This window comes from Callithrix jacchus, chromosome 9, assembly GCF_049354715.1.
Source record: "Callithrix jacchus isolate 240 chromosome 9, calJac240_pri, whole genome shotgun sequence".
NCBI classification, from domain to species: Eukaryota; Metazoa; Chordata; class Mammalia; order Primates; family Cebidae; genus Callithrix; species Callithrix jacchus.
In genome coordinates, this window is record NC_133510.1 from 44728991 (window position 1) to 44742445 (window position 13455).

Genomic DNA, 13455 nt, shown 5'->3' on the forward strand with positions numbered 1-13455 from the left:
TATTTTCACATATTTAAAGACTACCATGTGAATGTAGATACCTACTACGTACCTACAAAAATTAAAAGTTGAAAAAGAACTATTGTGTGAAAGAAAGAATCAAATAGTAAAAGTTTTAGAAAGGCAGGCTTCACTTTCCTGGCCAGGAGAACTTTTGAAATTCTTCTGCCTATTAGGCCTGACCACATGTATATAACACCTTTTCTAGACTCAACATGTCTAAAAGGACATCAGTATTACTTTCATTGTGTGTTGGCTACTTCTTCAGCATGGAACGGTGTCATTTTAAACGGTGTCATTGGGCTGGGTATGGTGACTCACACTTCTAATCCCAGCACTTTAGGAGGCTGAAGTAGGAAGACCACTTGAGCCCAGGATTTTTGAAACCAGACTGAGCAACAAAGCAAGACCCTATCTCTGAAAAAAGCAAAAAAATTAGCCAGGCACTATGGAGTATACCTGTGGTCCCAGCTACTCAGGAGGCTGAGGTGGGAGGATTGATTGAGCCCAGGAGGTCTAGGCTGCAGTGAGCTATGATCACATGGTACACTCCAGCTGGGGCGAAAGAGACCCTGTCTAAATAAAAAAAATTAAGAAAATCACCATCCACTCTTAGCCCAGTCTATACATTTCAAGGGTCTCTGATTCCTCTACTTCCTGCACTTTACAAGTCTTTGCTGTGGGTCTTCTCTGTTGCTTCCTACATCCTCACCTGACCTCTGCCACTGTTCTCTTGCCTTGCTCCATCTCCTCTGCTTCACCTTTCCTGCTGCCATCATTGGTCTCTTTTTCACAGTGGGAAGAGGCATTCAGGTCCTTTAGAACAGTAGTTCCCTATTTTCTCTAGAAAACATTACAGACTCTTGAGGTTAATATTCCAGTCCCTTTCCAAACCACATCTCTTACACTTTCCTTTTCCGAGTCTTTAAGTGTCAGTGGGCAATTGGCGTGCTTCTCATTTCCTGAACATGCTGGCTAGGTTTCTGCCTCTGTCCTGTATTCCTGCCATTCCCTTTGCAGGATGTCTTCTCTCCCCAGCCTTCCTTGCCAGGTAAAATCTTCACAAGTTGCATGCTATCTCTTCACTGAAACCTTCTCTGATCAGCCCTAGGTAATTCCCCCCAGCAGAATGAAGTGGTTTCATGTCTGGTTCACAGCATTTGCCAATGTCTCTGTTGTGGCACTTACCCATTCAGGGGATTGTGTGCAGCCTAGCATGTGTGGGGACTCTACACAAGACCCCTGAAACTCCAGAGATCAGTGACCTGAGTCCCTGTCACCACAGAGTGGTTCTTAATAATTTAGGCTCTGAGGTCAGATGGACCTGAGTGCCTTTGCGGGTCTCGCCACTTAACAATTTACGTAACCAGAGGCAGGTTGCTATATCTCCCTGAGCTTCTGTTGTCTTATGAGAAAAATCAGTCTGAACCTGTCCCAAAGGCTTGGTGTAAAGATAAATTGGAAGACTCCCTGGGAAGTCCTTACACTTGACCTTGACACCTTGCTAGCCATTAACCAGTGAAAGTTCACCTTTTCCCCAGGATTATGTCCCACAGTACTCATGTTATGTCACTGAAATTGGGTCATTTGAAGGAGACATCTCACAGGGTCATTTTTAGGATCAGCTTTTTAATAACATGAGCTATGTATATATATATATATAGCTATATAAGCTAAATTCTGATAATGAACATTTTATTTTAAGTTCTTGGGGATGGTGATCCTGAAACTCTTCTCTTAACAGAGCACTAGTACACAGTTTGCCACTTGATTAAAATTGATTGGAGTATTTGCCCAAATTATAGCAAAACTAGTAAATGGATAGACTGCCTTGATGTCACTTTTTTGTTTTTTGTTTTTAAGACAGAAACTGCTTGTTTCTACCAAACCCTGGAAGTGAAAAATAGCACATTATTATGAATGGAAACTGGAAAACAGCCTGCTATATTAAGGTTGCAAAATTGTATACAGCCATTGCTACTCTTATGTCTAATGTAATACAGTACATAAAATAATATAGTGTAATAAAATGTAATATAATATAAATATTTATATTTATCTACTAATAAATTTGTTTTAGTTCATATAATGGGAGTGAGAATATTAGTGTTTCATTGTTTCTCAGAGTAGTGTGTCTCAGTAAAAGAATGCCACCTGAGTAAGTTTGGGAAGCCCTGAGATATATTACCTGTAAAACAAATATAATGTGCTATAATACAAAATTTATAAGCTGAAGTGTAATCTTAAAACTTTTGAAAAACATGTACCTGGTTTACTTCATATTCTCAAATAATTGTGTGATTTTTTTTTCCTCTGTAGCCTTTGATGTTTGTATATAGCTTGAAGAGAAATCACAGTCTGTCTAAAGGTTTAATGTTTTGCTTTAAGGTTGATTAATCATACAAAGAAACTAATGGAGAAAGAAGAAAAACTGTGCATTAAAATTCTTCAGACATTACGAGAAATGCTAGAGAAGAAAGACAGCTTTGTAGAAGAGGTATTTTTTAAAAAAATTTTATTATTTAAAAATAAAATAGGATTTCCAGAATACTGTAACCTATGAATTACAGTAGGCTATTGCCTGATTACTTGCATTATATATTAATGGTGTATGTACTTAGATGAATAAGATAATTTGAGTTTTCAGGGTATTCATCTCTCATGCCTTGTTTTAAATTGGGAAATAGCTAAAATCAGAGTGGCCTAGATATTTGTTTTATTTATTTATTTTTTATGGTCTGTCTTGGATCTGTGTTTTTTCCTCTTATGGCTTTTTCTAGTGGACCAATTGACCTTTTCAAACAATGAGTAACTGAGATGCATTATTTAGACTTGTGTAAAGTTCTGCTGCATACCGAGAATGTTTATGCATTTTGTCGTGTGTTGATTTTTTTATTGTAAATATATGTTCATGTTACTTTTGATAATATTCTGCCAAGTATTATAAAATAATACTATTTTAGTAAATGGAATAGTCAGTTCCTATTCTTGACTCTATTAACTTGAGATTCACAAATGATTTTCAGGGAAATATTAACCTATAGGTAATAGTTGTCAGTTTGTTATTAAAAATGACAGTCCAGGTGCTCATTAAGAGATAGCTAGCAGCATGTTTAATACCCAAGGTGATAGACTTAAATATAAAATATAAATCTAGAGAATTTTTTTTAGCTAGCTATCTGTACTTTCATGTTAGATATCAAACAAAATTTGTACCATGCTCCTCAATAACCTTTCAGTCTGTTTCAGTAGATATGAATCATTTGATATATTAAAACTGGAAGGATTTTATTTATTGCTTTATGTATATGCTAAATTCCAGAAAGATTGTTGTGGTTGAGTTTTTTTAAAGTGAGTTCCCATTTTAGAAAAAAATGCAATGAAAACTTAGATATTAGTAGAAAGGACATTGCTTCAAAATACTCCATATGAATCATTGTTTGTTTCCATAATCAAAATACCTTCCACTTTGTGTTAGTTCTCCACATCACTTAAATTGTATTTAGGAAACAAATGATCAAAATAAAGGTATTCAATGCAATTTTAGCAAATGTTTCTCTGAGATAGGACTGAAAAACACACTTGTATATTTGAGTGTGTGGTATGCTTTTTAAAAATGATCAAGGGAATTCCTTGGGACTTATTGTTGCCTTTCTCTTAAAATACTGCTATAGATTGTGTGATATTGACTGAAGTACCAGATTCTAACGTAGAAAAAGGAGGTCAATAAACTTTTCTGACAGAGGACAAGGTTCACAATAAAAGTGACTTGTATATTTAACAGGAGATACATGGCAAATGTTCCATTTTTATGTAACAGATTTTTATTGAATTGCTCCAAAGAAAAATCGGAAAGAAATCAGGTTAAGATTTTACTTTGGCTAGTCAAGAGTGTTGTGTGTGTCTCCTAAATCACTCTAAAATAAATCACTTGTTCTCTTCTTTCCATTCCCACTGCTATCACTAGTTCAGGCTTTTATTATCTCCCATCTAGAAATTCCAGGAGTGCGGTTTTGTGAGACAGACTGCTCCCTTGTGTGGAGGCAGGCCTGCTGTTTTCACAACTCCAAGGATCCTCATTTATGCGAGACATGATGTAAATGACACCCCCATGACACAACCCTCAGGGAAGAGTTGAGATCAGAAAGGCTAATTGCAAGTCCTTCATTCAGTCACCGAACATATATGTTGTGAGCAAACTATTAAATGGTGGTTATTGTGCTTGGGTACTGGGAATACTGAGATGAATGACACAACTTGCCAAGGGCCATGAAAGGGTACAATTCCTATGCTAGTGGACTCTCTTAATAGTGTAGGCAAGAGATCACTAGAGCCCTTCAAATACCATTGGGGCGCTGCGCCACATTAGTGTTGCAGGCCCTCCATTTGTCCCCTCCACTTCACACCCCTATCTGTATTCATCCGTTAGGTGTCCAGAGAGATCTGTGATACTCAATGTACCTATGATGTACCTCAGGCTTTTCCTGCCTTGACCTTTATCTGGAATCATAGATAGCAAAAATCCAAACAAACCTCAATGCTACCAGTTGTCTTTGTGGAGGAGCTACTGGATAGTATTTATCAAGTGTTCCAGCAAGTGGTGATTAATTTCTCAATAGAATTACCAAAATACTTCACGCTTCTCTTTTAGGACACTTTAGGCTGTATCTGGATATTTAGTCCAAGCTTCTTATTTTATAGGTGATGCCACAGAGTCCCCGAGAAGTGATGTGATTTGAGTGAGGTCAGGTAGCAAGAGCTAGAACCAAAGTTTAAATTGGAACTCCTTCCTCTCTGCCTAATCTTCTTACTCCTTTGATCATAGCCAAGTTTTACCAACTTTTTGCACTGTTGTTAAGAAAGGTTAATATACTTTGTCTTGCAGGTTTATGGCTCTGAATTTTACGACACAGGCAGACAGAATATAAGACGGAATAACATTCAAAATAGGTAAAGATTCAGATAAACGTCTAAGAAAATAGTAAAGATAGGGGAAATGAAGTCTTTTAACTAAGGAAGAAAAACCTGATTTCATTTTTTTATGGCTAAGATTTCATTGCACATATATACATCACATTTTCTTTACATATTCATCCATTGAGGGACACGTGGGTTGATTCCATATCTTTGCTGTGGCGAATAATGTTGCAGGTTTTAAACATGTGAGTGCAGGTATCCCTTTGGTATGTATTTCTTTTCCTATGATAGATACTCTATAGTGGGATTGCTGAATCCAATGGTAGTTCTGCTTTTAGTTTTTAAAGAAATCTCCATACTGTCTTTCATAGTGGCTCTGCTGGTTTACTTTCCCACCAGTAAGGTATGAGTTCCCTTTACTCTACATCCTCATCAATGTCCGTTATTTTTTGTCTTTTTAGTAATAGCCATTCTGGCTGGGGAAAGATAATATCCTGTTGTCATTTTGAGTTGCATTTCTCTGATGATTAGTGATGTTGAGGAGTTCTTCATATGCTATTGGCCATTTCTGTGTCTTCCTTTGAGAAATGTCTAGTCATATCTTTTGTCCACTTTCTAATGAGGTTTTTTGATTTTTTTCCTGTTGAGTTTCTTGTATATTTTGGGTACTAGTCTCCTGTCAGATATCATTTGCGAATATTTTCTCCATTCAACAGGTTGTCTCTTCACTCTGTTGAGTGTTTCCTTTCTGTGCAGAAGGTTTTTAGTTTAAGATAGTCCCATTTATCTCTTTTTGTTTCTGTTACCTGTGCTTTTCAGATCTTAGGCATAAATTCTTTGCCTAGACCAATGTCCAGGAGAATTTCCCCTAGGGTTTTCTTCCAGTGTTTTTGTTGTTTTGAGTATTATGTTTAAGTCTTGAATCCATTTTGAGTCGATTTTTGTATATTGTGAGAGATGATGATTTAGTTTCTTCTGCATGTGACTATCCAATTTTGCCAGCATCATTTATTGGAGAGGGTGTTTGTTCTCCCATGTAAGTTCCTATCTGCTTTGTTAAAGATCAGTTGGCTGTAAATATATGGCTTTGTTCCTGAATTCTTCATTCTGTTTCATTGGTCTGTCTATTTTTATACCAATACTGTGCTGCTTTGGTTAGTCAAGCCTTGCAATATATTCTCAGTTAGATAATATGATGCCTCTAGCTTTGTTCTTTTTGCTCAGGATTGCTTTGGCTATTCCAACTCTTTTTTGGTTCCATATGAAATTTAGGATTCTTTCAAAAGAATGATATCATTTCATTTGTGGCAACAATGAAATGTTGTTTGCTGAAATGGATGTTGAAATGTATGCTGCATGGAACTGGAGGTCATTATCTGAAAGTAAACAAGCCAGGCACAAAAAGACAAATACTACATGTTCTCACTTTATGTATGGGAGTCAAACCATTTTATCATATGAAGTTAGATAACAGAGACTTGGAAGGATGGAAGGTGGAGAGTGAAGGGAACTGGGTTAAAGGGTACAAATGTACAGTATGACAGAAGGAATAAATTCAATGTTTGGTAGCAGAGTAGGGTAACTATACTTAACAAAATATGTTGAACTTGAGTGATGGACACATCAAATACACTGACTTGATCACTACGCATTTATATATATGTAACAAAATGTCTCATTTGTCCTATAAGTTTGTAAAAACAAGAAAAGTAAAAGGAAAAACCTAATAAAAACATATTTCTTCATTATCTTGTTTCTTAATTTTCACATTTACTAAGGACAGAATAAAAAAATTGCTAAAGCAATTCTAGCTCTTAGACAACTTTTTAATTCTAGGTGTTTTGAAATGAGAAATATTTCTACCAGTGGAAGCAGAAGACATTTCATCCCCCTCTCAGAAAATCTTAAAAAAAAAAAAAAAGAGCATACTAGATCTAGAATGATTCAAACAACCACCCTGGGAACTAGTCATGACTACATCCATTTGTCCTTCTGAAACAGCTAGTGCTCAGTGATCCATGCCATTCAGGGGAGCTAAATGGCTCACCTATCTGGGTAAAATGGCATTGGATAACAGACTTAGAAAGTAGCCAGAGATACTATTGTACAACTAATGGTGGACTCTACTAACAAACCCTAATTACCAGTAGTGGGATAAGAGGTGGCTGTGTTTCCATGATTGTATTATTTTCTAATGACCAAAAACTTGATGGTATAAAACCACACAAATATATTATTTTACGGTTTTGGAAGTCAAAAGCTTAAAATCAAGGTGTGAGCAGTAGAGTGTTCCTTCTGCAGATTCTAGGGGAGAGTTTATTTCCTTGCCTTTTCTGGATTCTGGAGGCTACCTGCATTCCTTGGCTCGTGGCTCCATTACCTGTCTTTAAAGCCAGTAGTGTAGCACTTTCCAATCTCTACTCTCTATCCCCCCACACCACGATTGTCACATCTCTTACTCTGATGCTTCTGCCTCATTCCCTTAAGAACACTTGTGATTACATTGGAACCACTTGGATAATCTGATATAATTTTCCCATTTCAAGAGCCTTACCTCAAATCACACCTGCTGAATCCCTTTTGCCATGTGAGGTAACATGTTTACAGGTTCTGGTGGCTCGGAAAGGGATCGCGAGGGCATGTGCATCTTTGGGGAGGGCCATTATCACAATGACCCTTTTATTGACAGTGAGAAATAAAGTCTAGAATATAGATGTAGTATTTACTTGTGGCTGATTAATATTACTACGTAAGGCAATTTAAATGCAAATGAACAGAACAAAAAATGCTTGGAATCTATAGCACTTTGCTTTTCAAAATGCTTTAGAATATTTTGGTAACTTTCAAAAATTCTAACAAATACATAGAACAGGCAATGTTACCTCCACATTGCAAATGTGGAAAAAGAGACTCAGAGAAGTGAATTGCGTTAAGTCACATAGGTTACCTAATATCTGCCCTCTAATGGCTAACCAGCTGGATTTCAACTGTCTGTGTATTGAAGCATTCCCAAGAGATTTATCAGAATTAAATCAAAACAGGGAATGCAAACTAGGGTTTTTCACACTACCTCTCCTAATATTACATTTAAGACTCCACTTATTTGAATTTAAAATGTCAACTTAAAAGAAAATTACTATTTTTATTTCCTTCATTCCTGACACCAGAAGTGGGGTGTGTGTGTGTGTGTGTGTGTGTGTGTGTGTATGTGTGAAACTGGTAAAAATTTAAAAATATAGGGCAATGAAGCATAAATTTGCTTCATGGTTGAACAAAATATTCTTTAAAGCAATTTTCAACCCTGGGATTCTAAATTTCCCAAGTTTGTTAGCCTTCTCTGTATGATGTATTAAGGAAATATATTAAGGATATTTAATATAATTAAATGTAACTAGATTTTACCTACTAGTCAATTATTTATTCAAAGCTTATAATTTAGAATACCCTTGAGTACAATTTCTAAATTTATTATATTCAGGGATATTCTTCCTTGACCCATGTTTCTTAGTTTGTGCATAAGATACTGAGAAATAAGATATGGGTGGACAATGTCTTAAAGATTCTTGAAAGAATAAAATAAAGGAAAATTTAATTTCCTGTGATGTTTGCCTATATGTGAAATCATTAAGGCATTTAGGGATTATATAGTGAGTTAAGCTATAGTACTTATTTATTTATTTTTTTTGAGACGGAGTTTCGCTCTTGTTACCCAGGCTGGAGTGCAATGGCGCGATCTCGGCTCACCGCAACCCCCGCCTCCTGGGTTCAGACAATTCTCCTGCCTCAGCCTCCTGAGTAGCTGGGATTACAGGCACGTGCCACCGTGCCCAGCTAATTTTTGGTAATTCTTAGTAGAGACGGGGTTTCACCATGTTGACCAGGATGGTCTCGATCTGTTGACCTTGTGATCCACCCACCTCGGCCTCCCAAAGTGCTGGGACCACAGGCTTGAGCCACCGTGCCCGGCCAGTACTTATTTTTAATGGAAGGATAAAATGTGAATTTTTTTTATAGAAAGTCTTTAAGGGGAAAATTACCTAAGTGAGTTTAGAAAAATGTCCCATTAAAATATTATTTAATATTTGTTTAGGTGATTGTGATAGAAAAGCAAGAGTTTACAAAGAATATAACTAACAACCATAGCAACTCTGAAAGCTCAGTATTCCTTTGGGATTGGCATATTTAGAAGGCTTTTTAAAGGTAGCAACACCAGGCATATTTATTTGTACTTAAAAGAAATGTATGTTGGGACATTGGGGGAGGGAAAGAGAAGAGAAGGAATGCTTCAAAATGGCTTGAGGATAGTATGATCTCTCCTCCCTTCTCCACCCTTCCCCTCCCCTCACTCCTTTCCTCTCCGTTCTTTTTTGACAGAGTCTTGCTCTTTTGCCCAGGCTGGAGTGCAGTGGTGCTATCTCAGCTCACTGCAATCTCCACCTCCTGGGTTCAAGTGATTCTCTTGCCTCAGCCTCCAAGTAGCTGGGATTACAGGCACCTGCCACCACACCCAGCTGATTTCTGTATTTTTAGTACAGACAGGGTTTCACCATCTTGGTCAGGCTAGTCTTGAACTCCTGATCTCAAACAATCCACCTGCCTCGGCCTCTCAAAGTACTGGGATTATAGGCGTGAGCCATTGTGCCCAGCCTGAGGGCAGTGTGGTTTCTAAAATTCTCTATACTTAGAGCCGTTTTGTTCTACTCTTATTTCCGTGACACGCACACACACAAACACACACATGCGCGCAAAATATCTGATAGTATATGTGTGCTGTTGAAGAGAGTAGCTTTATTACCATATCATGCCTTTATTTTATGTATTTAAAGATAGTTTAGGTCCAGATCTGTGTAGCAGTGAAGTGGTAATGGAGATAGAAAGAGCTTATGTGTATTGGATAGAGGTGGGCTGATAAGGGTGGAGCAGGAAATAAGGACTGCACTTAGAGGAATGGTTTTGTTTCGTTTGGTTTTAAGGATTTGGGGGGTCAATCTTCTGCATCTTTTACTCTTTAGTATACATTTTCATTAAGATTTATAGAGCATTACAAATTATTGCTCTCATAAAAAGGGAAAAGCATATATAAATCATAAAAGTAGAGATGTCTGTAAACTCCAATCCTAAGTGTATAAAATTCATAGCTTCTGTACTTTAGAATTGGAGACGAGAATAAGCACTGAAAATATTCATGGGTCACCTGTGGAACTGGTAATGTACAGCTACTCTCTTTACATAATAGTTAAAGAAGCTGACCTATTTAAATTGACAGTCACAATTTCCCCTGTGACTATATTCCTATCTACTAATGTTACAGTGACATACATATAATCTACAGGGCAATAAAGATGTTTAATAAAGTTCAACATTCTTAAAATGTTCAGACTTAAAATACCATCTATCCTTGGAATATTGTTGCAAAGCTATTGAGAGCTGCCTCTGCAATAGCTATGGTACAGTTTTAAGCACTAGCATTTATTAGTTTATTATATAATTAATTAAATTAAATTATATCATAATTTATTAATAGCCAGCATTTATTAAGAGCTTATTGCATGACATTGTTATTATCAGACACTGCTTTCAGACACTGTTGCTAATCATTAATATATGTTACCCTATTTATTCTTCAACCCTATGTCATAGTATTGTTATCTCCCTTTTACTGGTTAGGAAACAGAGGTATAGAGAGTTCAAGGTCACACATCTTAGGAGAAAGAGACCTGGGATTCCAATCTAAACACTTGGGCTTCTGAGCTCACACTCTTAATCGGCATGTTAGATCCAACAGGTTATAGGACTTATTTATAATCACAACTCATTTATTTTCTCAGTTATAAAACTAAGTAACATGAAAAGTTCTTCAATTTTATTTTATCTTGAGATGAAGTCTTGTTCTGTCACTTAGGCTGGAGTATAGTGGCACAATCTTGGCTCATTGCAAACTCTGCCTCCCAAGTTCAAGCAAATCTGCCTGAGCCTTCTGAGTAGCTGAGATTACAGGCACCCACCACCACGCCCAGCTAACTTTTGTGTTTTTAGTAGAGATGGGGCTTCACCATGTTGCCCAGGATGGTCTCAAACTCCTGACCTCAGGTGATCCGCCCACCTAGGCCTCCCAAAGTTCTAGGATTACAGGCATGAGCCACCGCACCTGGCCTCAATTTTATTATTGATAAAATTTGCCTAAATGGAAAGCATAATCCATTTATTCAGTCAGCTGCTCAGGAAAGGCCTGACACCCACCCTGTGATCATGGTCTGAGTTGTTATTAACCAGAATATTAGTTATAAAATTTCTAAACAATATTTTGTAAGATAACTACTCTAGATAGCCCCTTGTGAAAGTATGGCATTCAGCAATAGCATAGCGTCTAATTGAGAGCTGTGATCTTTACAAATGCCCAGGTGGGGTTGGTGATATTTATACATTGAGCAGTGATAGCAGACAATGGATTCTTGATTCGAAAGTTGGTATCTGGAGTGATATGGAATAAAGATCTTTAAGAAATGATAACCAAATTATTTTTAAGATGTCCTCTATCTTTCTTTTAACTCTAAAATATATTGTCTCCTGAGTTGACAAGAATTTATTCTTTTCCTTAGCAGAAAAATAATATTGTAACTATTCTTTTACTTCTAATGTTCAGAAGTCACAGAAAGAATGTCATAATTATACCAAGCAACTTAACTCCTATATCAACTATCTGTAAGTGTCTGTCCCAGCAATAATTGCATTGCTGCAAATTTGTAAATTGTATCAAGCTCCTCTTATCGTAACAATCTGTGCAGAATCATTCACATCTATGGATATACTCATTTTCAGTTTCTAGCAGGCAAATAAATGAATATAAACAGAAATTGCATAGCTTCTACAGAAGCCCTCCCCTATTCCCCCAATAGACCCCAGTGTGTAGTGCTCCCTTCCCTGTGTCCATGTGTTCTCATTGTTCATCATCCGCCTATGAGTGAGAATATGCGGTATTTCATTTTCTGTTCTTGTGTCCATTTGCTGAGAATGATGTTCTTCAGATTCATCCATGTCCCTACAAAGGACACGAACTCAGCATTTTTGATTGCTGCATAATATTCCATGGTGTATATCTGCCACATCTTCCCAGTCCAGTCTATCATCGATGGGCATTTGAGTTGGTTCCAGGTCTTTGCTATTGCAAACAGTGCTGCAATGAACATTCGTGTGCATGTGTCCTTATAGTAGGACGATTTATACTCCTTTGGATATATACCCAGTAATGAGATTACTGGGTCAAATGGAATTTCTAGTTCTAGGTCCTTGAGAAATCTCCACACTGTCTTCGACAATGGTTGAACTAATTTACACTCCCACCAACAGTGTAAAAGTGTTCCTATTTCTCCACAACCTCTCCAGCATCGGTTGTCTCCAGATTTTTTAATCATTGCCATTCAAACTGTCATGAGATGGTATCTCAATGTGGTTTTGATTTGCATCTCTCTAATGACCAGTGATGATGAGCACTTTTTCATATGTTCGTTGGCCTCATGGATGTCTTCTTTTGTAAAGTGTCTGTTCATATCCTTTGCCCATTTTTGAATGGGCTTTTTTTTTTTTTCTTGTAAATCTGTTTGAGTTCTTTGTGAATTCTGGATATCAGCCCTTTGTCAGATGGGTAAACTGCAAAAATTTTTTCCCATTCTGTTGGTTGCCGATTCACTCTAGTGACTGTTTCTTTTGCCGTGCAGAAGCTGTGGATTTTCATTAGGTCCCATTTGTCTATTTTGGCGTTGGTGTTTTGTTCATGAAGTCCTTGCCTACTCCTATGTCCTGGATAGTTTTGCCTAGATTTCCTTCTAGGGTTTTTATTGTGCCAGGTCTTATGTTTTTTGGGTTTTTTTTGAGATGGAGTTTCATTCTTGTCACCCAGGCTGAAGTGCAATGGCACAATCTCAGCTCACTGCTACCTCCACCTCCCGAGTTTAAGCGATTCTCCTGTCTCAGCCTCCTGAGTAGCTGAGATTACAGGCACCTGCCACCATGCCCAGCTAATATTTTTTTTTTTTTTTTTTTTAGAAGAGACGAAGTTTTGCCATGTTGGCCAGGCTGGTCTCGAACTCCTGACCTTAGGTGATCTGCCCACCTCGGCCTCCAAAGGTGCTGGGATTACAGGTGTGAGCCACCACACCAGGCCATGTTTTGTTTTAACACGTGTAATGTCACTAAATGGTTAGACACATGAAAATCAGTTGATGTATTCTTAAGAGATCGATTTCAAATACATTGTTAGCATGCTCTTCCACTTTGGAATTTTTATTTTATATTTTCAACTAAGCAAAAATACTTTCAAACATTAAAGTGGGCATAAAAGCAACAGTTGCTTTTAGAAATTTACTCTTTTCAGTTGCTGGGCTGGTTTGGTCACTTGTTAGAGTGTAAAAGTGGTAAATTTACTGGGTGAATTATAGTCATTATAACCTTGTTATTACAAAGAAAATTTACAAAGTTCTTAAATATGCCTCACATTTACTTTACTCTTTCAAAATCTCACATAATAGCACTCATTGCTTC

The 13455-nt window shown here is 37.2% G+C and overlaps 1 protein-coding gene across 8 annotated transcripts in view; it reads left to right on the forward strand.

Annotated features, from left to right (window-relative positions):
- ITPR2 (inositol 1,4,5-trisphosphate receptor type 2) overlaps positions 1-13455 on the forward strand; it is a 529604-nt gene that overhangs the window by 303508 nt on the left and 212641 nt on the right. For all 8 annotated transcript variants that reach the window (XR_013522736.1, XM_054238248.2, XM_078339073.1 and 5 more), the window contains one exon: positions 2389-2497. Coding sequence is in view for 7 of the 8 variants with exons in the window: in XM_054238248.2 (XP_054094223.1) it covers positions 2389-2497 (109 nt within the window). In the remaining variant the exon portion in view is untranslated. The remainder of the gene's footprint in view (positions 1-2388; positions 2498-13455) is intronic.